This window comes from Macrobrachium nipponense, chromosome 35 (genome assembly GCF_015104395.2).
Source record: "Macrobrachium nipponense isolate FS-2020 chromosome 35, ASM1510439v2, whole genome shotgun sequence".
NCBI lineage: Eukaryota > Metazoa > Arthropoda > Malacostraca > Decapoda > Palaemonidae > Macrobrachium > Macrobrachium nipponense.
The window spans coordinates 13,027,072-13,052,374 of record NC_061096.1 but is presented as its reverse complement, the minus strand read 5'-3'; the positions used below and the strand labels follow the sequence as shown (position 1 = coordinate 13,052,374).

Here is a 25,303-nt window from a genome sequence, read left to right as displayed (position 1 = left end):
TGATATGTAATGAAACTGAGAATATGAATTTTGGATGACTGACATTGAGAGAAGAAAAATTGAATAGGCTTACTCTTCAAAGATGAAATATTTGGAGATTTAATGAAAGTGTGGTAATTCAATGAAAGAATAACAGGAATTAAGATGATCATAGGAAAGAAAAATGTGTTCTTGTTATACTTGTTGCACTCAGGAAGACCAGAATATGGATAAGGTTTAGAAATGGCAGTGCCAAAGTCAGAGGGGGTTGTGGTTGGAGGGAACCTCAGCAACCACATAGGAATGGGCAGAGTTGGTTTTTAAGTTGTGGGATGGTACAATTTTGGGAGAAAAATTTGGAAGGCGAAACAGTACTGAAATTCTGTCAATGACAAGGTTTTAAATTTGCCAAAAAGTGTTTTAAGAAATCCAGAGAGAGGTCATCATGCTAAAGCTCATAAGTTGAAACATAAATATTGATTTTTATTTGATGAGAAGTGAAAAGAAACTATTTCTCTTTATATAAAATGCAGCTTTTAAAAAAATATCTTTACTGAAGTGAACTGATTTGCCATTTAGGAATAGAGACTTATCATAAATAAAAAGATATAGAAAGAGGCACAAAAGAAATAAAACTTTGGAACCTGAATAAAGTTAAAAATTATCCAAGTGTTAAGCAATTAATCATCAAAATGCATGAAATCAAAGAAGATGCACAGGGCCTTAATCATAAAAAAGCATGAAATCAAAAAAGATGCACAGTGCTAGAGGGTGGAATCATAATGTACAAAGGACAATTAAAGACAAAATAGTGCCTTCAAACTCTTGACAGAGGACATGCAGGAAAGAAGGTAGAGGTATATGCTGAGAGGAAGGGAGGGAGGCCATAAAACTCTTGGCAAGGGTTAGCAGAAGTAGTTGGGAGAAATGACATCAGAATCATTTCCACAAATGAGGAAATAAAAGAATATTGAGGAAGGTAGTGTTGGAAAAAGGATGGAAGTAGGTAAACGGGTCAAGGTGTATAAAAGATGTAATTGGATAATTTGAAAAGAATACAGACAGACTATATTATAAAAGCACCGTACAGCTTGTTACTATGACATAGGGAATATAACTAAATTGGTTAAAATGGCTCTTGGGAAGACAGTAGATGGAAAAGTCCCAAGAGCATCTGAAATTACGAGCAATAGATGGAAGAGGAGAACCTGTCATTGTTCAAAAATATCATATTTGAGGTAGTAAAATAGCTATTTTGCTTGGTCATATTTCTTACAGTAAATTATCAGAATGTGAAAATCTAATAAGGGAAGAGTGAGCAAGTAATTGAAATATTGAAGAAAGTGAAGGAGGAAAAGCCAAGAAAAATGATAAAATGGGAATGTTCAGTTCGGCTTCATAACAAAGAAATAGCAGGAGCAGCCTTTCTCTAAGGCTGCTGCAGAAACAATTATGGAAAAGAAGACATTATAACCCAAAATTTGTGGACTGTGAGAGGGTATTTGGCAGAGTAACAAGATAAACAATTGAGTGGACCTTATGGAGGCAGAGGATACCAGATAAGTTTAGTAGTGGTACTCCACCCCAACACAAGATCTAGAATGATCATTTATTAGAGTAATTGAGGGAGCTACAAAGGAGTGCAGAAAAGGAGGTCTCTCAGAGTTAGTTAATGTGGATGACATAATGTTACAGCAGAGTTTAAGGGAAGTAGTCATTGAAATGTTATAAACACAAGCAAAAAAAGTTTTTGGTGAGTGGAAAGATGATAGGAAAGTGGCCATGTAGCTGCCATGCAAAAGGTTCTGTGGTGAACGTTTTACTGTATACAAAATGTAATGGATGTCACAAGAGATTCCCAGAAATGCAAAATAGATGTGAGTCAGAAATTTTAGATGCCCAAAATGTATGAAAAGAGGAACAAGCGGCAAAGAGAGAGAAGTGGAGAACGGTCCCCCTGAAGTCATGGAAAAGAGGTATAAATGAAGACCTATACCTAATTGGAATTTAGGTAAAAAGTGCAGTGGACCAGGGAAAATAGATCGAGCTCGTTTCGTATGTAACTCCATAAAGTAGAAAGCTCCATAAGAATGTTTATGATAATGTTTCAAACGCTTACTAGCACTTCTTATGTTCAAAAAGTTCTTGTTAGTTCCAATTACCTTATAGAACGTACATATTGATTGTGAAGAAGACCTTTTCCCACCATTGGTAGGGCTTTACTTTTGATAGATTGTTTACCATGGGCTAGACAGTTTTTTTAACGTGTTTGGGTTAATTTTTTTAACAGTTAAACCAAAGGCTTTGAATGAAAATGATTTTGATCTCTTACTTAAAAGTAAAAGAGGACTTGACTATTACTTTTTATTTCTTATTCACTGGATGTAAGTCTTACATTTATTGCTTAAGGGTCTTCAGTAAGTATAATTTTTGGATTGCACATTTTTTTTAGTCTAATGTATTAAAAAAAATTAGGGTATTCACTGTGACCTGGGATGCTTATTGGTTTATTTTCCTTGAAAAAAAAATAACTCACAAATAACTCTTGAGATCTTCGATTGAATTTGTGACTGTGATAAGAATAAGACTCATTTTATTCATGTTGAGCAAAAGATTTTTTTTAAAGCTGTGTGATTCATTCATTCATGTCTTAGTCAAACTGTATATGGAATATCAGTTAAGACTTTTTCAGATGTGGAATTAGAGCTCATTTAATTATTTTAAACAATAGTACGTATATACACTCCGTTACCATATGACAGGGATGTATAGTTAGCTGCTTCAGGTCTCATACTATAATTAGATAGCCCTTTTATCTAGTATTTTGCAAGGAAAAGTTTTGGATTGAGTGACAGTCATGACACTGGCAATATTTTTCACACAAGGAATTATTATCACAGAGGCATTATATGCAGGACAGTTTCCAACGTTTATACGTACGTTATTTTGTACTAAGGGAGGGTATGTAAATGACTTTATAATATTATAATCCATTAGTGATACCCATTAACATTTACATTTAGGATAAAAGTACTGCAATTGCACCAACTACATCTTGTCATTGTAGAATATATTTTGCCCAATATGATATTTTCTTTGGTGAATGCACACAGAAAGTGTCTTCCTTGTCAAAGTTTGACCAGTGCACTTAAGAATCTGAAAAACCTGAATTGTTCTAATTTCCATTTGTTTTTGCTGGAGGTGTGACCAAGATTTATTTTAGTTCTTTTGATTTGGTTGTTTCTGAATTGTAGTAAATTAGATAGTTAGAAAAGTTTCCCTTCAAAGATGATTCTGCATTTTTTCAGTGGTAACCCTTCTTTGGTTGTTCAGTTATTTGTTGAGGGATTTATTTCATAAGACATTAGCTGTTTGGTTTTCTTTTATATATAATTTTTGTGGTCATTGCTCAAACATTTCATGCCATCTGAATATGTATATATGATGAAACATTGTCAGGTTTTGTTGCCTTTCAAGTGTATAGTGTTTTAAGTTCATATAACTGCTAAGTGCTTTGTCATGAATAACTTGTAGGTATCCTTTGGTTATTTCAGCAGCATGCTGACATTGAAGTTACAGGGTGTTGTTTTGAAGTTGCCATCAGCCCATTCCATCCATCATCTAAACTTTTTCTTGTAGATTTGTTGCTACTTCTCTCATTCTTGACCCTCATCATGGACGGCTGGCTGATGAAACATTGTCAGGTTTTGTTGCCTTTCAAGTGTATAGGTTTTAAGTTCATAAAACTGCTATAGTGCTTTGTCATGAATAACTTGTAGGTTACCTTTGGTATTTCCCAGCAGCAGTCTGACATTGAAGTAACAGGGTGTTGTTTTGAAGTTGCCATCAGCCCATTCCATCCATCATCTAAACTTTTTCTTGTAGATTTGTTGCTACTTCTCTCATTTCTTTTACCTCGTCATGTGATTAATAAGTTTTTTGTGTTAGGCATGTATAATTTATAGTGTAAGTGTTTTTCAAGATTTCTTTGTCACTCAAGCAGATCTAGCTGCTTCACCTGACCTGGTCACGCAGTCATTATAAATAGTATTTCTGAGAAGAGCTCTTTTATTATTATTATTATTATTATTATTATTATTATTATTATTATTATTATTATTATTATTATTATTATTATTATTATTATAGTATCTAGCACTTTATTTTAAAGAGAGCACTGCTTAGATATTTTTTTTTCTTTTGCTGTTGTAACAAACTTTATTCTTTTTAAAATTCATATTCTAAATCTCACATCATTGTAGGTACATACTGTATGGTGAAGACCTGGATGTCATCCAGGAGTTTATAGTTCTGAATAGTTATTAGGGTCAAGATGCTTTTTCAGAACCGCATACTACTTTAGTGTATTTTTAGGGTATTTCTAATTATAAGTACTGCCGTACTTATAATTAGAGTAAGGACCAATTTTTTAATCGGAAGGATTTATGGGAAAAGTATACTTAAGCATGTTTTATTTTTATCAAACAAGAGACAGTCCTTTATGTAAATCTTGTGTTCTTTCTGTTAGGTAGCCTTTCTATCCATTTCAAAATTCTTGAATAAGGGATAAAATTTGGGATAATCATTCCAGGTCTATTAAAGGTTCCTTAGATGAAAGGTTTGATACAGCATGTTTAAAAGCAATGTCCTCCTGCAAAACTCTGGCAGTAATAAGTTAGGAAAATGCTGCCCTTAATTGTTTGTGTTATTTAATCAGCCTGTTTCATGAAGTTAGGTAGCACCATATTTTCATAATAACATTTACAGTACAATAAGCTGTGTAAGGAAAATTTTTATAGTACACATTTTATTTTCATCTCTGGTCACATTAAATATCCTATCATACTCTTGGTATTGAACATGGTTTATTGAAGACATACAGAAATGGGAAAAATTGACTGAGATTTTTTTTACTACTACTAATATTGGTTTCCCATATATCCTAAATTCACAATTTAAATTGTTGTAGAATTGATCTTTCTAAAGGAGCTTTATAAGGTTTGATAAAATACTGCTTTAGTGTAGTAAAAAATTACAGATAGAGGTCAAGAGTTCCGTAGTTTTGTTGTAAATAATTTTTTGTATTCCTTACAACTTTACAACTAAGATGAATTAATGGCAGATTTTAAGTAAAAAGCAGCGTCAAGAAATATAAGTATTTCATTGACACATTTTTGTAAAGTACGTTGTATGATTTTGAAAGTTGTGGAGAAAATTGATATTTTCATTATTTTGATATCTAGATTTATAAGTTTATCATACATTAACTTACTGTTTACAGGACTTTATTTACATAATTTTGCGTTAAAAATATGAATATACTTGTTTTGTGGCAAGGATTACGTTATGCACTATTCACTACAGAATTTATCCAGTATACTAGGCTGTAACATTAAACCTTATAAGTGTTTTGGACTAAAGAAATACAGTAGCTTTTTAAGTATTTAATGTAATAATTTAGGGGAGATGTAGTATGACTGTACAATACGTAGTTATATATTCCATTCTAAATATAACTTTATTTAAAAAGAGCTCTTGAAATTTTACCATGAATTTGTTTTTGAGGTTTATACTTTTAGAATTTATATCTCAGGCACTCAGTATTAATGAATTTCTTACATACAGAGGAACCTCCAGAATGGAAACTTTGGCACATAATTCTTGTGGCATCCATCTTACTGTTTCTCCTCCTGGCAATAATTGTCATATCCCTTGGGTGGCTCTGGCATCACAGAAAGGTGGGTTTTCACGTATTTTGTTCAGTAAGAGAATGGTAGTTGTTCTAGGGTTTATGTCATTTTAATTCTCTTAAAGAACCACCATTATCACTACATGACAGTTTTTCTTTATTATTAAAGTTATCTCTACATTACATATTACATTTGCGTTCTCTGTTGGAAGATTACTGCTATCTCTACACTACATCATTTTGTGTTCTGTGTTGGAGAATTATTATGCGTTACTGACGCATTTAGAAATTAAAGAAGATGAATTGTTGTTAAAGCAGCCAAAGCTTCAGTGATTGACAAGGTCAACAACTGTTGGTGATTTGTGATAATTTATGAAACCACTACGTAATTTTCTGTAAATGGCAAGCTTTGTGGAATAATGAATCAGATGGTAATGAATTTTAACAGTTTGTGCTGTTCTTCCTCCTTAAGAAAACTGAATTGAAATGGAGTAGTAATATTTCCTTTTCAGATTACTAAGTTGACCTCATCTGACCCATGGGTATTTGATTGAGTAACTCACATCACCGTAATTCCTGAATGCAGATCAACAATTACAGTCAAATATTTCTTTATGCAGATCAACAGTTACAGTCAAATATTTCTTTAGTTTTCCCATTTTCAACCAACAGCTAATATCAAGTAGTACATAGAAAACAAATCTTTGAAAGAAAATTTGTCAGTATCTTCAAAATTTTTGTTATCTAGTTATTAAATTTGTAATTAGTTGTGATATATTGATTAGGGTGTAAGAAAAGAATACTACCACCGTAGGTCCTGCATGTCGTAAAAGGCGACTAAAAGGACAGCTGCTGCCTTGCAGTTTTACTTTTTTAGGAAAAGGATAGGCCCACCGCCAATAACTGTGGAAATTGCTGCCTTGCAGTCTTACTTTTTAGCAAAAGACTAGGCCCACCACCAATAACTGTGGCACTGCTGCACTGCTGGTGGACTTTTTAGTGATGACAACAAGGGCATGTGGTCGTAAAAACCTCTTTGCCAAATTATAAACCAGGCCTGATGTTGTAAGGATAGGCATATCAGGCAACCAACCCCTTGGTGTAGGGATAACAGTGGGAAAGAAGCAGTTTGATTAGGGTGTAAAGTATTTGTTAAGAACAAACCTTTCGGATTAGTCTCATGAATCAAGAAAAATTCAGTGATAAGGTTGAACTGTTTATATAAATCTATAATATTCTAAGCAGGAAAAATATAGAAACCTCTTCAATGTAGTAAAACTAAAATTTGAAGGACAAGACTTTCCATTGAAAGTTCAAATTTTGGTTTAAGTTAGAGAAAACCATATGTACCGTAACCTTTATGATGTAAAAAGTACTGTAAATATGGAGGGGAAATACCCTACCTACCCCAGATGTTTATACTTTGGATCAAACAGGGAACCACTTGTATAAATTGTGGTCAGAGTCACCTTGCAAGATCCAAAGACTGTGTACAGTACATATACAATGCACAAATAAAACTTTGAGATAGAACTGAATGTCTATAGGAAAAGCCAAACTGGAACTGAAAGAAAAAGGGCTTATGTTCTAGCAAAAGAACCTATAAACAAAACTATAACCCTAAAGTGTAACCAAAATTAAAATAATTATATAACAGAACAGAGAACATATAAACAGTAAAGGTGGCGGTTCCATTCCTGGCGGTGTGACGATGATTGAAAATCACTGATAACCAAAAATTGTTGATAACCGCGTTGATCCTCTGTTATCGGCGCCACTGTTAAGTGAGGTTCGTTGCTGATAACCGAAGATCGGTACGTGTTGGCACCCAAAATCCAGTTACTGTCATTGTAAGACAAGCACCGTAAAACTGGAACACCAATAACTGAGGCCGCCGATAATTGGGGACTGTCTGTATGCAAGATTGTAAAATACCAAACTAAGATTTGATGAAGAAAATAAAATCCTAAAAGAATAAACCATTTAGTACTCAAACATATATGTTGTAGTTTCACAAATGGAAGTTGATGGAATTAACCAAAATTTCACATTGGAATCAGTCAACAACCAAAATTATATCCCTGAAGCTCAAGATAAGAATCATAAACACAAAAGACCTGAAAACAAATATTTACAATCATAAGCTAGTCTATCTGTCATACCAAAAAGTCACAGCCATACAGATGGCTCTAGATATGATATCTGAGGCAAAAGCAAGTGTGTCTGTTATTTTCAGTGACTCACGTAGCGCTATAGATGCAATAAGACAGTATAAACCAGGAAACCAAATAGTACAGGAAATTCAAATAAAAATTCATCAACTCCTCCAATCAGGAATATCAATGGAAATATGTTGGATCCCAGCACACGTGGGAATAAAAGGAAATGAATATGGCAGACTCTGCTGCCAAATTAGCCTGCACTATCCCTCCAACAATTTCATATGCCCCAGTGTCAGACTGGGTAAAATCAGTTAAAACATTAATTTACCAGGATTGGAAAGAAGAATGGGCCTCTGTGCCAACAACAAATAAACTTAAAAATATAAAAACTGAAGTCTATGCATGGAGGACATCCTCACAGGAGGAAAGAGCAAAAGAGGTGATCCTAGCAAGGCTACGTATAGGACACACAAGATTCTCACATGGTCACTTGATGTCAACACCACATGCTGACCCAGTGAAATGTAACAGATGTCAAACACCCATGACAGTACAGCATTTGCTTGTAGAGTGCCCAAATTGGACCCAGCAAAGATCTATTTATCTGCGGAGTTCGGAAATGAAAAATATTCTTGCGGAAAGCAGGGATTTTTCAATTAATAAAATCATAAATTTTTTAAATAAGACGGGTTTCTCAAATAAAGTCTAATTTTTTTTTTTTTTTTTTTTTTTTTTTTTTTCTTCTCAGGATTGATCCCTGAGAACCAGCCCGAGAAGAGTCTACTTGAGACTCAGAGGTCTGGAAAAACTAACACCTATTAATAATAATAATAACATACCAAAATAAAAAAGTATGAAAGAAAACTGCCAGTGCAAAAAACAAGCAAAATTAGTTATTCAACATTACACAAACAAATTAACTAATAGATACCCCTCCAAAAAATCAGAATGAACTTACCACAACAGGAATGCAGAGAAAAAAAAAAAAGAGGGGCAAAAACAGTTGACGTGGATGCAATAGCCTTTTTTTTTTTTATTGAACTTTCAAATAAAAAGAAATGATCACATAATGAATACCATAAGGAATTTCATGAAATGCATAAATAAATGATTGAAATGGAAATTTATAATAAGGCTGCATGTATATCAGCCATTCAATATACAGAAAAATTTATTAATAGTGGAGAAGACTTTTTATAAAAAAAACAAACAGGGGAACCCCAAGAAATTAGTACTGAAATGGTATAATGCCCAAGAATACCAAATCAGTTTTTCTATATAAAAATTATAGTAAATAATAGTAAATATTTAGGAAACTTAATGGGACATTCATCACCTCACCAAAACAAGACAAGATTTTTTGTTAAAAAAAAAAATAAAGCCACATAATGTGAACATACATAGCAACAAGAACGGAGGTGAACATTTTTGTGAAATAAAAACAATAACTGAATCAAACCTAAATTTTGAAATGGCATAAGTTATATACACTGTATTATGATAGAAAGTTTAGTGTGCAAGAATTAGATTGTCTCCTTTCAAATCTGCTCTTGGTAGAGGTGACATTTGCTTTTTAAATTATGAAAAACCTAGCACCATTTGCTCTGTGTACATTCTACAATTTTATGATCATCTATGGCTTGAAAATTCTTTACAGTTGAGAAATGCTCTACTTCTTTACTTTAATCAAGGTTCAATAGTTAATTATTAGTCAAATATATTAAAACTTAGATGTTTCTCAAAAAAAGACATACGTACAATGTTTTACTTCCTAGTACATAAGAAGGTTTAAATATCCTTCACATGGCTTGACCATATCATTGTAGCCTTTGGTTTACACTTATGACAACAAAAAAGGATAAGAAACTTTATCTCTATTTGGCAATGTTGTTTTTGGTGTGTGTATGCAATGCCTCTTGCTAATGGAGACAAAATTACTGAATTCTGGATAAAATTTTTCATTTGTCATTTTGTGCACTTTTTACTTAAGAATAAAGAAGTTTATCTCAACATCAAAGCTAAAGTTTTTCCTTATTTCTGGCAGCAGAGGAGTCAGCGGTTACGGAGAGGGTTTCCTGATGTTGAGTCAGTTCTTGATCGATCAGAAGTACCATTAATGGGACCTCATACTCCCATTCGAGATGTCATAGAACTTACATCCAGTGGCTCAGGCTCTGGTAGGTTATCATGTTATTTTTCCAAATGATTGCTTTCTGTGTGTGTGACTTTGTGTGTAAGAACAAAAAAGAGAAACTTGTTCTAATTTTTATAACGTTGGTTACTAACTTGAATTAGCCCCTCCACACTCCTAGCATCTGGCCATTCAGTGCAGCCTAAGGGGAGCAACTATTTAGAACTGACTAATAACTTGGCCTTGTTGCTCTTAAACTAAATTAAAAGTTGTTTTATTATTATTTTTTTTTTTTTACTGTTCCTTATCCTGTTAGGACAGTTATTTTGATGCTGATTCCAGGGTGGTTTTGAATACAACGTAAATTGATCATAAAATATTGATGAGCTTGGACAGCATTCTGTTATAAGGAAATGTTTTCTTAAAATCCAATTCAGAATGTCCTGGCAAAATCAATGCAGTGTAAAAAAAAAAAACACAAAGCAAGAGAATGATTTTTAGCTCAAATTGATAGTTATCAGAAGAGTCCGAGCGCACCAAGAGAAAAAGAAAACATAAATGAAAAAAAAATCAGAGATGTTTAGTAAAAAAAAATATACTAACAATCTAAGCATATTTAGAAACATTTGGGAGGCTTATAGAAATTGCAAAATTTAATAATATATCCCCGCATTAAAACGTGAGCTGCTGGAAAGTGTGTTCTGAACATTATTGAATTATTATGAATTGATATTATATATTTTTCATTGCAATAGATTTTTGTAAGGCATGTCTGTTATCATTTTCACACTTTTTAAATTGTTAATAAAGAATACAGTAGTTGCTTTGTGAAATGTGATAAATAGTTCCAGATTTTAAAGTCCAATGATAATTTCAGGTTTGCCCTTATTGGTGCAGCGAAGCATTGCCCGCCAGATACAGCTCATTGAAATTATTGGCAAAGGGAGATTTGGAGAAGTGTGGCGTGGAAGATGGCGTGGGGAGTATGTAGCAGTTAAGATATTCTCTTCCAGGTAAGCCACCGTATAACTTTTACTGTATAGATTTAACTGTGCTAAACACTGTGGATATAAATGTTAGTGTTGTCTTTCCATATTCACAATATCAAATTACATCAAGCAGTTTATTTATTTGTTGCAAGAGTTTGACTGAGTTTACCAAAGTCTAACTCTCTCTCTCTCTGCTGCATCAGTTGCATTCTTACAGTCAATTCTTTGCAAGAAACTCATTCTTGCAATTTGAATTCTCTCTGTGTCTCAAAAAATAAATATGATTTTGAATAATTATGTCTTCTTTAAGTATATGTACATATCAATTTGTTTCATTGCAGAGATGAAAGATCATGGTTCCGAGAAGTTGAAATCTACCAAACTGTTATGTTAAGGCATGATAACCTATTAGGTTTTATAGCAGCTGATAACAAAGGTACTGTCATTTGTTTATTTTGCTTTTGCTAGTTTTAGCTAGGTATTTACAGAACTCCCCAGTAGTTTCTAGCATTTGCTTGCAATTAAGTAAGCAAGGGTTTCCTTATGTTTTTATGCTCCTCTTTCCTCTCCCTGTTTTGTCATGATTGACCTCTTGTTACTGGACCCAGGGTAGCAATGAGCATGTATGTGCTCTAAAAATATGGAAGATGTTGAAGTTGGCCTTCTCACCTGTATGATTATAGAAGTTGATATAAAGTTAGGTGAATAACTCCTTAAACTGCTTCAAGTGTTGGGTCAGATCTTGACAGACCAAGTCCTAAAGGCACTAAAAGCATTGTGTTTATAGTATGGCTGACACGAATAAATAAGAAAGTGACCAGGCTTGACTCTAGCTCATGTTTGTATTCATTATGAACTGAGCCTAACCACTAAAGTAACAGTACATCTGAGCTACTCTACATCTATAACTAACCACTAGCCATATCAAACATTTTCAACTTTACCTTTTTGACATGAGTCGAGAGCATTGTTTAGTTCATCCATATCAAAGGTATGATTGTACTCCAAGTCTTCAACAGTTTCAAAATTGAGTATGACATTTTGTTTCTGTTTTCTTATGGCTTGAAAATGTGCATCCAGACTAGAGTAAGCACTTATGTTCTCAAGATGTTTTCCTATTATTTTTAATATTTCATATGAATCATGATATGTTTTCCCATCTTGATATATTGCACTTCTAGGGGGTCTTCCATATTTACCATTAATTTTCTTTATCTTTTCTCAAATACCCTTCACAGATGTATTCGAAAATAAGCTTGACATAATTCCTCCATTATAAAATATTTCCCACTATTAGAGCTTTGCAAACTTTGCCAGCGTATTTATCATACAATGGTTTGATGTAATTTTCATATTTATTGTTACCATCTTGTTTAGAATATTTAAACAGTAAGGCATCTTGCTGAGGGGTTTCAAGCAGTTATTAAGTCTGCTAAGATTATGACTTAATATGTGTTTGATCTTTATTAAGGCCATTAGGTTGGAGACCACCATGGAACAGAGGATTTCTTGTGGTTGGAGACCACCATGGAACAGAGGATTTCTTGGGGTGTGGCTTAGCTTAGTTCTAGGAATGCTTTTGTCAGCAGCATTTATTATAAAAACTGAAAAATTCACATGTGGTATTGTGATCTTCAGTGTGGGGAAATGGTGGTATATTACAGGTGTATAGATTATTATTATCCCAATCAGCCACTGTTAATTTTTTCTGGTCAATATTTTTTAAAAAATTTTCTTACAGATAGAACCTTCCAAATTCAGATAGAAAATTCTTATTTAAATGTTTATGAATTGGAAGAAGGAATCCCCCAAGGCAATGTCTTAAGCTGTACTTTATTTGCTTTAGCAGTCAATGATATTACAATAAATTTACTAAATGGAGTTGAAAACAACTTGTATGTTGATGACTTTGCCATATATTATACAAGTAGCACACTAAGACATGCCCAAAGAATCCTCAATGCAGCCATCACAAATATTACCAACTGGGCAATTTTGTACATGAACTTTCCTGCCAGATATATACTTAGCTTACGTGTCTGACGTCACGACAGAATTCAAAACTCGCGGCAAACGCGACAGGTAGGTCAGGTGATCTACCTTACCCGCCGGTGGGTGGCAGGTGTATGAACCAATCCCCCTTTCCAGTCATATTTTTTCTGTCGCCGGTGTCGACTACATCTGTTGTCGATACCTCTCGATTTTGGATTCTTACTCGTTTTCGCCCTGGATTGTTTCATCGGATTTTTGGCTTGGCATTCGCAATTTGTGGACCGGTTTTTTATTATTCTTTTGATTGTTCTTGGGATTTCATTATGTCTGATTTAGAGATTAAGAAATCAACTATGTTCAGAGTTTGTTCTGTTAGCGATTGTAAGGTGAGGCTACCGAAAGCTGCGGTAGACCCTCACACAGTATGCATGAGGTGTAGGGGGAATGACTGCTCATTTATTAACCCTTGTAGTGAATGTGGTAAATTGAATGAAGAAGAATGGAAGGCGCTTTCTTCTTATGTAAGAAAGCTTGAGAAGGACAAGGTTAGGAAAGCTTCATCTAGGAGTTCTAGTAGGTCTCGCGCTAGCGAGTTTGAAGTTGATAACCCTGTTGTAGACATAGCTCCTTTACCAGTTTCAGCCCCTGCTCCCTGCATCGAACCCGAAGATGCGCCTTCGGAGGTGGACACTATGAGAGCCTCTATTCGCAGCATGGAGTTGAAGATTAAAGTGCTAGAAGGTAAGAGTGATAGTGATTTGTGCAGTGATCCCAGTGCAGTGGAGGGTGCGTCTGATCGGCTCCCTAATGCTTCTAGGCCTAGACCTCTTCCAGACTCCCAGACCCAGTGGAGGAGGAAAGTCGAAAGCCGCAGGAAGGTTAGGGAAAACCCCCACCGGTCAGGCGTCCCCTCGGTAGCGCCTGATGTTCCCTCCCAGGCTACCTTGGATCGCGCCAAGAGAGAAGTCTTACGGCAATGCTTCTTGTCTTCGCCTTCTCCTTCGCCCAAGCGTGGTTGGAGCTCCTCGGAAGCTTCTCGGCCGTCGAAGAGAGCCTGGCAGGCTTCTTCCGCTCTCCCCTCCAGCCCTGAAGTTTTTTCGGAAGATCTTGGATTGGATGTGAAGAAACCAAGGATTTCTTTGGAGTTTCGCTCTCCTAGTAAGGATCGAGCTGCGTCTCCCGTTAAGGACTTTGGGAAATCTCCTACGCGTGTTTTGGCTAGTCTGCAGGCGCAGATTACGGCTCTGGCTGACTCATTGATTGTGACTTCTCATCGTAGGAAGGACGTCTCGCTCGAGGTAAAGAAGTCCAGGCGCTCTTCTCCAGGTTTACGCTATTCGTCAGTAACCGCCCTCTCTCCAGGATTGGATCGTAGTACGAGGCGCTCTTCAACGGACAGGCACTCTCCTGCGGACATCGTTTCTCCGTCGGACGAGGGGCATGCTTCCCGTAGACGAGCCTCTCCCGACAGGCGCTCGTCTCGAGACAGGATCTCTCCCACTGGCAGATGCCAGGAGCCTGGTAGGCGTTTTTCTCCTGGTAGCCGCTCACCTTCAGGCTTCCGCTCTCCTGTGACCAGACGCCCTTTGTTAGACAGGCGCTCTTCTCCTGTCAGCCGCCCTTCGCTTAGCAGGCGCCAAGAGCCTGGTAGACGATCTTCTCCTACCAGGCGCTCTTCTCCCGATTTTCGCTCTCCTCGAGTTAGGCGCCGGGAATCTGTCAGACGCTTCTCTCCTGGTAGGCGCTCGTCGCCAGAGATTCGCTCTCCTCGCAGCAGGCGCCAAGAGCCTGATAGGCGCTTCTAGCATGGCAGGCGCTCTTCGCCAGGCAGCCACTCTCCTTTAGACAGGCGCCATGAGCCTGATAGACGCATTTCGCCTAGTAGGCGCTCTTCGCCAGATTTTCGCCCTGCGTTCATTAGGCGCCAAGAGCCTAGAGTACGCCCTCATCCTGACAAGAAGGAGTTTTTAGGCAGACTCTCTACGGAAGTTATGACTTCCCCGGTTAGATGTCGGAGTTCTTCCAGACGTTCTTCCAAGGATGGACTCTCGGCTGAGGACAAGACCGCCTACCCTCGTAAGGATCGTGAAGGATCTTCAGCAGAAGAAGAACAGGATCCCTCGGAAGAAGAAATTCCTAAAGATTCCTCTGTTTCCTCATACAATCGATTGACGGACCTGTTGCTTCAGGAATTCGGAGACGCCCTTTCTCCTGTCGCCCCGCCTTCGCCGCTATCGTTATTTTCGACCTCGAAAACTTCGAAGGTTTCATCCTGTGTCAGGATGAAGCCTGCAATCTCTATGAAGAAGGCGCTTTGAGGTTTTGGCGAGTGGCTTCTTTCGAAGGAAGAGAAAGGGAAGACGGTGTTCTCTTTCCCTCCTTCTAAGCTAACTGGAAAGCTAGGATTCTGGTATGAATCGGGAGAACCCTTGGGCCTCGTTCTTCCCTCCTCGGCAGACTCGGACGTCTCTTCACTGGTGGATTCCTCTTGACGCTCTGCCCTCATGTCTGCTAAGACGACATGGGGGATGAATGAGCTTGACCACCTGTTGAAGGGAATGTTCCGAGTCCTGGAAGTATTTAACTTCCTAGACTGGTCTTTGGGCGTTTTGGCCAAGAAGACGCAGACCCCGGATTCCTTTTCACCTGAGGATCTTATCAGTGTTCTCACGTGTATGGATAAGGCAGTGAGAGATGGATCGAGTGAAGTAGCTTCCCTTTTCGGAGCGGGAGTAATCAAGAAAAGATCTGTATACTGTTCGTTCCTGACGAAATCAGTATCTCATGCTCAGAGAGCCTCTCCTGTATTCTCAGCTCTCTCCTCAACTCTTCCCTAAGAAGATCATTTAGGATGTTTCTAGTGCCCTTTCAGCTAAGGCTACACAGGACATGCTAGCCCAGTCTACCAGGAAGCCTCGCACTTCTTTCCAGGCTAAAACCAAGAGAGAGACACCAGTTAGGCAGGAGCCCTTTCGAGGAGTCCCTCCTGCCAGAGCTTCTTCCTCTAGAGGATCTAGACCCACTAAACGAGGGAAGACCTTCTCTAGATCCATCAGATGGAAGAAGTAGTATTCAAGTTCTCCAGACATCAGTGGGTGCCAGACTACTGAAGTTTGCCGACGTCTTGGCCCAGAAAGGGGCGGACAACTGGTCACTCTCGATTGTCCGCAAAGGCTACCTCATTCCCTTCTTATCAAGACCTCCATTGACGACGACTCCGAGGGAGTTGGTAGCCAAGTACAAGGACCCCATCATGAATCAAGCCCTTTCTTTAGCAGTAGATCTTATGCTGGAGAAGGAGGCGACAGAACTAGTGAAAGATCCTCATTCTGCGGGTTTTTACAACAGGCTGTTCCTAGTTCCCAAGAGCTCAGGAGGATGGAGACCGGTTCTGGATGTAAGCGCCCTGAATGTCTTCGTAGAAAAGAGGAAGTTCGCCATGGAGACAACTTCTTCAGTGTTGGCGGCTCTTCGTCCAGGGGACTGGATGGTGTCCCTAGATCTTCAGGACGCTTACTTCCATGTGCCTATCCATCCTTCTTCACGGAAGTTTCTGAGATTCATGATGGGAGGGAAGATCTTCCAATTCAGGGCCTTGTGCTTCGGCCTTTCGACAGCCCCTCAAGTTTTCATGGGTTTAATGAAGAATGTAGCGCAGTGGCTACATTTGGAGGGAGTGAGGCTGTCTCTCTATCTCGACGATTGGCTGATCAGAGCAAACTCACAAGAACGATGTCTGAAGGACCTACAAAAGACACTTACTTTAGCAAGTTTGCTGGGGCTTCTGGTGAACTTCCAGAAGTCACAGTTAATCCCCAGTCAAGAGCTGATATATCTGGGGATTCGGATGGTTTCTCCGGATTTTCGGGCATATCCGTCACCAGAGAGGATTGCTCGTTGCCGCGAGAAACTAACGACCTTCCTAGAGAAAGATGCATGCACAGCGAGGGAGTGGATGAGTCTGTTGGGGACACTCTCCTCGCTGGAGCAATTCGTTTCTCTAGGAAGGTTGCATCTCAGACCTCTCCAATTCTTCCTTTACCGGAATTGGAGGCGTCTCTCTCTAGATCTGGAATTCTCCTTCATGATGACAAAAGGAATCAAGAAGGACCTTCTGTGATGGGCAGACCCTCTCCGATTTGCAGAAGGTCTGTCTCTGTGCATGCCAAACCCGAACCAAGTATTGTTTTCCGACGCGTCGGAGACGGGTTGGGGTGCGACTCTAGGGTCAAGAGAAGTGTCAGGCACCTGGGAGGGGGAACAGGTGTCCTGGCACATCAACAACAAAGAGTTGATGGCAGTGTGGTTGGCGTTAAAAGCCTTCGAGCCCCACGTCCGAAATGCTATAGTTCAGGTCAACTCGGACAACACCACAGCCTTGGCTTACATAAGAAAGCAGGGAGGGGACACACTCCTTCTCCCTGTACGAAACAGCAAAGGACTTGCTGTTGTGGTCTCAGGCAAGGAAGATCGTTCTCCTCACCAGGTTCGTACAGGGAGAAAGGAATGTCGGCCAACCTCCTGAGCAGGAGGAATCAAGTGCTCCCCTCAGAGTGGACTCTGCACTCAGAAGTGTGCCAAGACCTGTGGAGGTTATGGGGCAGACCTCATATCGACCTATTTGCGACAGCAAAGAACACAAGGATAGACCTCTACTGCTCCCCGATCTCAGACCCAGGAGCAGTGTCAGTGGATGCTTTCCTTCTAGACTGGAGAGGTCTGGACGTCTATGCCTTTCCTCCATTCAAGATTCTGGGTCAAACACTCAGGAAGTTTGCGGCCTCGGAAGCAACAAGAATGACGCTGGTAGCTCCATTCTGGCCGGCCCAAGATTGGTTCACAGAGGTACTGGAATGGCTGGTGGACTTTCCAAGAGCTCTTCCACAAAGAGTAGATCTGCTCAGACAACCCCACTTCGACAGGTATCACAAAAACCTCCCCGCTCTCAATCTGACTGGCTTTCGACTGTCAAAAGTCTTGTCAGAGCGAAGGAGTTTTCAGCTAAGGCAGCTAAGGCTATCGCCTCGGCTAGAAGGGCCTCTACCCTTAGAGTCTACCAGTCGAAGTGGGACGTCTTTCGCCGTTGCAGAAACCAGAAGCTTTCCTCTTCCAGTACCTCTGTGACCCAAATCGCAGATTTCGTGGTATTGCTCAGGGAAAAATGCGGTCTTGCAGTTTCGACCATCAAAGGATATCGGAGCATGTTAGCAGCTGTGTTTAGGCACAGGAACTTAGATATCTCTAACAACAAAGATCTACATGATCTGCTAAGATCTTTCAAAACTTGCAAGAAAGCCTCGACTGAAATTCCGAGCTGGAATCTGGATGTGGTTCTTCGTTTCCTGAGTTCCTCGAAGTTTGAACCACCCCAGTCATCTTCTTTCAAAGATCTTATGAAGAAGGCTCTGTTTCTTTTGGCTTTAGCATCTGCCAAGAGAGTTAGCGAGCTTCATGCTCTAGAAGGAAGGGTAGGTTTCAAAGGAGATTCTGTGATTTGTTCCTTCCTTCCTTCTTTTCTAGCTAAGAACGAGAACCCCTCAAATCCTTGGCCAAGGAGTTTTGAGGTTCCAGGCTTAGCTCCCCTGGTAGGGGAAGAGCCGGAAAGAACTCTTTGCCCTGTGAGGAGTTTAAGATACTACTACCTCCAGCGGAAGAAGTCTCTTAACCCTTAAACGCAGACTGGACGTATTTTACGTCGACATTTTTTGTCTCTCGGGTGCCGACTGGACATATTTTACGTCTACATACAAAAGTTTTTTTAAAAATTCGCGGAAAAATACTTTTAGGCCTACCAGCCGAAAACACTTGAATCACGTGCCTTGGGGGATGCTGGGAGTTCACGGATCAAGGTGTTGTTTTGTTTACAATTGTTACGCAGGCGCGCAAGCGCGAATTTCTTTCTTACCGTACTAAAAAGTATCTGTGACACATCTCGGAAATTATTTCGTCACTTTGACATAATTTTTTTACCATTTTAAATTAGCCGTTACATAAAGTTTTATATATGAAAATGTGCGCATTTTTATGTAAAACACAACAAAAAAATACTCATGATTGTAGCTTTTATCAGTTTTGAGATATTTTCATATAAATAACAATAAGTGCCAAAATTTCAACCTTCGGTCAACTTTGACTCTACCGAAATGGTCGAAAAACGCAATTGTAAGCTAAAACTCTTATATTTGAGTAATATTCAATCATTTACCTTAATTTTGCAACTAATTGGAAGTCTCTAGCACAATATTTCGATTTATGGTGAATTTATGAAAAAACTTTTTCCTTACGTCCGCGCGGTAACTCTTCCGAAAAAAATCATACATGCGATTGTGGTAATGTTTGCACCATTTTAAATTAGCCGTTACATAAAGTTTTATATATGCAAATGTGCGCAATTTCATGCACAATACAACTAAAAACAACCCATGGTTGTAGCTTTTATCAATTTTGAAATATTTTCATATAAAAAATGATATTTTCCAACCTTCGGTCAACTTTGACTCTACCGAAATGGTCGAAAAAACGCAATTGTAAGCTAAAACGCTTATATTCTAGTAATATCCAAGCATTTAACTTCATTTTGAAACAAATTGGAAGTCTCTAGCACAATATTTCGATTTATGGTGAATTTATGAAAAAAATAACATTTTCTTTACGTCCGCGCGGTAACTCTTCCGAAAAAATCATACGTGCGATTGTGGTAATGTTTGCACCATTTTAAATTAGCCGTTACATAAAGTTTTATATATGAAAATGTGCGCAATTTCATGTAGAATACAACAAAAGATAATTGAAAGTTGTAGCGTTTTTCATTTTTGAAATATATTTGCATATAAATCACGTATAAATACGAAAAAAAAACCACGTTCGGTCAACTTTGACTCTACCGAAATGGTCCCGAAAAACGCATTGTAAGTCTAAAACTCTTACAGTTTAGTAATATTCAGTCATTTATCTTCATCTTAAAACAAATTCGAAGTCTCTAGCACAATATTTAAATTTATGGTGAATTTAAAAAAAAAACTTTCCTACCCTCCGCGCGCGGATTCTCCGCCACAAATCTCCTAAATGTGTACGTCCCATTCTCGGAATATTTGCTCCATTTCATATTAGGCATTTCATAGTTTTGTATATGAAAATGTGCGCAATTTTATGTAGAATAAAGCGAAAAATATTTGAAAGTTGTAGCTTTTCTTATTTCTGAAATAATTGCATATAAAAAAATATATACAAAAAACTTCGACATTCGGTCAAATTTAACTCATCAGATATGGTCGAAAACTGCATTTGTAAGCTAATATTCTTATAGTATAGTAATATTCAATTATTTGTCTTCATTCTGAAAGAAATTGGAAGTCTCTAGGACAATATTTAGAGTTATGGTGAATTTTTGAAAAAAATATTTGTTTACGTCCGCGCGTTACGAATTCATGCATTATTTTGTGATAATATTTTCTCTGTGTTGCTTTTATCGTTTTACAATGTGTTATATACCAAAAGGATCGCCATTTAGTGTAAATTACAACGAAAAAAAAGTAACTTGTTACCTTTAACCCTTTTGCCCACAGCGCGATTTGAATACAATTATATATGAAATTTCGTTTTTGCGTTATCATATATCACATTATTTATATATGATAATGATAATTTTTTTCATTTCTGATGGTTGCATACTAAACTTCAGGCAATGACAAAAAAAGGAGCCAAAAATGAACTCTTAATCTTTAAAACTAAGCGCTCTGTGATTTTTTGAAAAAAATATTTTCTGGGCTCAGCTCGTGTCGCTGCGCGAAATATCCTTTAATCTATTATTTCTAGGGTAAATGTACTAACACATACCAGAGAATAAATAAAATAAAGAAAAAGGTCAGTGTAACTGACTCGCTCACCCTCCAAGAGGGTGTCGGTATGAACACTAGGCGAGTGAGACCACTACCACGAGCCAAATGCCAATAGAAATCTCCCACTACAAAAACCCTCCATGAGGAGAGCCGACCCACAGAGTGAGCAGCTCGTACTACTACTACTCCATCCCATGCTGCCGACTGCTGCGCCTCTGGTGGCCATCCTTTTCAGTTAGCGCACACGAGTCACACGTGCTATTTTTCTCTCTGTGTTTTTTGTGCCTTTTCGTTGGATTTATCTATAATGGAGCGTGCAGCTATCGCAGCAGCTAAGTTAAGTACTCAGTATTTATGGTTAGTTGCTTTTTTCCGGCCCTGAGTCAGTATTTGCCGTTTTTTAGGTATAAATACGAACTCTGGGTCGGAAGCATGGCAGCATGGTTCTGCCTCGTGGTGGATTCGTTCTTGGTCTCCCATACCTAGAACATCCCCTTGTCTGTGTACGTTCTATATTAATTATCCGTTTTACTTAGGGTACTGTCTACTCAGGTTTGTCATGCATGCATGTCTTTTACCTTATGTAGGCTTCCCTTCCTTTCCGACCCTAGTACCCGGCTCTTAGCATCGGCCTCTGACTAGCTTTGAGTGGTAGGCTTTCCTTCGGGTTAGTCGTACACTCCTGGAATTTTTTCTCCTACTATATTGTTTTCTTTCTTTTAATTTTATTTATTGTACCATGTATTTTGTTATGGTTAGGTTAGTTAGGCGTCTGGCTTAGCCTAGGTCCTGGCTCATTGAGCCTATTCTACCGCTCATCAGTTCGGTTGCTTCCCTATAGCTTCTCTCTGATCAGCTGGTTTTGGCCCAGTGGGCCTATATGCCACTGCTTTTCAGCTCAGTTGCTTCCCGATAGCATCTCTCTGATCAGTTGGTGTGTCCTAGGCTTAGTTGTCTTGTTTTGGTCTTACCGCCTCGTGGTCACTACGCGATCACGAGACAGCCAGACGCCTGCCCAGTCACTTTCCCCCTCTCCCGCTCTTCTATAGAGTCGGGGGAGGGTGGGTCGGTCTGCCCATGCTCGCTCCACATACCCGAGCCTGCTTCCCTCTCTCCCCCCAGGCGGAGGGGTCAGGGAGACGGGACAGACCCAGACTGGACTCGACCTCTCCGGCTTCTCGGTCCGGCCGGGTGGTAACGTGGTGGGGGGTACTGGCCTTTCCCCCCATCCGTTGCTTCCTTGTCGCTCCGTGTTCGCTCGAGCCTGTATGTCTTCTCGCTCTTTCCCACCTTACTAGGGCTCCTTTCCTGACCGGAGTCCTGGCATCCAGCGGAAAGGTGTTAGTCCACTCAGTAGAGTGGACCGGAACATACAGTGGGTCCCTGCTAACCTTAACGTATTGCTGAGTTACTACACTCCGCTACGCACTGGACTTGGTCCGGTTCGTTTGAGTTTTAGGTTTAAGTGTTATTAGATTAACTATAAGTTTATCTTAAGTACCTTAAACCTTCCCCCCCCTCCCTTACGAGTTTTACCGGATCTCTCCGGGATTATAGCCTATTCAGGCGAAACAGGGAGGGGTTATGCCCAAATTTTTTCCGAGCTCCGGCATGCAACGGAGTTCTTCTGTCCTTTAGCCTGTAAGTGATATTCTTTAAGATACTCATGTGTCTTCCCACTTACAGGCCACCAACTGTGAGCATCCGGGATGCGCCGCCACACTTCAGGACCCAGGTGGACACGAAGTTTGCCGGTCCCATGCTCCATGCGCGACTCTGCACGGGGACATCCAGGTCTGGTACCATGAGACGTGTACCATATGTTATGATCTGGTGAGCCAGCTTTTAGATGGGGTAAGTATTCCATCTCCGGTAGATGCTCCGCTTCTGTTTTATGCTTAAGTTTTCATCATTCACTTTAACTTAAGGCATCTAAGTTTAAGTTATACTTTAAGTTTTAGTTTTAAGTGATTCTTAAATCTAATCTACGCCCTCTCTTCCAGGCGCCGGCAGTGAGGGATACCGCACTGGCAACCCTGCGGGCCTGGGTCGGCGGTTTTGGGAAGAACGCCGCCAAGGGTATGCCCTACATTTTAGAGAAGCGGTTGGCACTGTTAATCTTCTCCGGAGGCAAGGCGACAGGATACGTCGACCCAGTAGAGGCGGCCCCGACTATCGCCTTCATCCAACAACAGCTGGCTGCCTCATTAACTGACCAAGACCAGGATATCTCCACGGACGTCGCGACTTTAGATATTAATGTGGAACCTATGGTAGGTGTAGACGACCTGTTGGTCGAGGTAAGTAGGGTGGACACCCAAGGGTCACCCTTGGGCGTAACTGTTTCTTCTACTCCTGCAACATCTCCATCCTTCCAAGGCTTTACAGGTGATGAATTGTATACTCCTCCTGACGCTTCGGTTAGACCTAAAGTCAAGGGTCAAGCAGTGAAATCCTTGTCTAAGACGTCGTCGTCGTCTAAGAAGACGACTTCGGCTTCATCCTCCTCTCGTAAGTCTCCGGCTGGAAATCCCGGAGCAGACAGGTCTAAAGCTTCTAGCTCCGGCTCTAAGTCCTCGAGGAGTAAATCCTCCAGAGAGAGATCTCGCACCCCGGCAGAGTCACCAGTTCCGCTACCCTTGGTTCCGATTCAGAGCCACCCCTCCACCTCCGCAGCAGCTCCGGCCTTGGACTCCAATGCTGGCCTGTTGCAACAGGTGGGCGACCTGGTTGGGTCCCTAAAGAGTAGCATGGAACAAATGATCTCTCGTTTGTCGGATAGGATTACGTCCCAGGACTCCATTATAGCCGGACTGAGAGAAGCCCCTCTAGCCTCTCCCCCTCTTTCCAATACGAGTGGAACTCAGCTTCCTCCGTATGACTCGCTACCTCCGTTCTCGATGAACAATCCATGGAGAGTAGCGTCATACGCCCCCTTCCAAGACGGTCTCATTTCTATACTGGAATTTGGAACTCGAAGGATAGAGGACTTCGAGTTCTACCCGGAAGACCTCCAGCCTCCGTTCATAGGCTACGCAAGGCTTACAGCGTCAGCCATGGTGCGGGATGATAGGGTACCAAAGGAGACAGTCCTCTATTCACGAGACCAGGCTCAGAGAGAATGGCTCAGGTGTTTGGAGGACATGGATTGTTCTAATACCAAGATACAACCTTTTAAGAGTCCCTTTACCATTTTCACAATGGATGAGAGTACCCCGCTCCCGTTCCTGACAAAGATCGCGAGGTCTACCATCCCAGCGGCCCAAAAGGGGGAACCCATGCCTCAATTGAAGGAAGCAGATCCCACATCTCCGTTGCTTCCCTCAGCCGGAGAATTGTGGGAAGACTTGCCGAACACCTTCTCAGCTGGCAAACTCAAACCGGACTGTGCTATGGATCAGTTTGGTGTAAAGCTACCCAGGCTCCCAGATAGCCTTATTCAGGCTGAATTTGACGCGAAATCGCGATTAGCCAGGTCAATTCACTCTATGGCTATGTCCGAGGTAGCGACCATAGCCTATGGCTCAGAACCGCTTTTTAAACTCATGACCAAATCCCTGACTCAAACGGTACAGTCGGATATGTTTGAGTTTGCCACTGCTAGAACGAATTGTAGGAAGCATGTCCTACAAGAGGCAACCATTCGACATGAGCCGAATAGGTTACTCTCGTCTAACATCTGGGGAGCAGATCTCTTCCCAGAAGCTATGGTGAAGGAAGTCCAGTCAGAGGCTACGAGGCTGAACCAGAGCCTTAAGGACCGTTGGGGCCTTACGGCTAAGAGGAGGCAAGACTTAACGCCTATAGGTAAGGGACAGAGGAAACCTAGGCGTTTCCATCCTTACCAGAAAAAGCAGCCACGCTTTTCTCAGCAAGTTCCAGCGGTGCCCTTAGTGCAAACAGCCCAACCTTCCACTTCTAAAGCTCAATCACAACCAATTTATGTGATATCCCCTCAGCCTCAGCCCTCCACCTCTTACGCCATCTCTCCGGCTTACAATCAAGCCTTCGAGAGTCAAGCTTCACAGAAGTATGACCGCTCGGGTAAGGGAGGCAGAGGTAAGCGTTCCTTTCGTGGGAGAGGATCGGGAGGGAGGCCCCCCCTTTAATAGGGGAAAGCACTTCAGAGGAGGCCGAGGCGGTTTCCAGAACCAATGAAGAACTTCAGGTAGGAGGGAGGCTGTTTCACTTTCGCCACCGGTGGAACTTCAGCGAATGGGCTCAGAGCATAGTGTCAAAGGCCTGGGGTGGAGCTGGTTGACGAACCCACCTCCATCCAGACCTTTCCGTCAACTTCCTTCCAAGGAATTGACAGAGTACGCAGAGGACCTCCTTCAGAAAGGAGCTATAGCGAGAGTCAAGAGATTAAAATTTCAAGGTCGCTTGTTCAGCGTGCCAAAGAAAGGCTCACAAAAAAGAAGGGTAATCTTAGACTTGTCCCGCTTAAAAACTTAGCCATCCGCTGCGACAAGTTCAAGATGCTCACGATCTTGCAGGTGCGGACCTTACTTCCCCGTGGGGCC

At 40.1% G+C, this 25,303-nt stretch overlaps 1 protein-coding gene across 8 annotated transcripts in view; it reads left to right on the top strand.

The window, feature by feature from the left end:
- LOC135208431 (TGF-beta receptor type-1-like) overlaps nt 1–25,303 on the top strand; it is a 368,373-nt gene that overhangs the window by 277,317 nt on the left and 65,753 nt on the right. For 4 of the 8 annotated variants that reach the window (XM_064240592.1, XM_064240594.1, XM_064240589.1 and 1 more), the window contains exons 5-8: nt 5,605–5,717; nt 9,878–10,007; nt 10,839–10,974; nt 11,292–11,386. In XM_064240592.1, coding sequence (XP_064096662.1) covers nt 5,605–5,717; nt 9,878–10,007; nt 10,839–10,974; nt 11,292–11,386 — 474 coding nt within the window. Of the gene's footprint in view, nt 1–5,604; nt 5,718–9,874; nt 10,008–10,838; nt 10,975–11,291; nt 11,387–25,303 lie in introns of all 8 variants that reach the window. The other 4 variants (XM_064240591.1, XM_064240593.1, XM_064240588.1 and 1 more) reach the window with 1 other exon arrangement.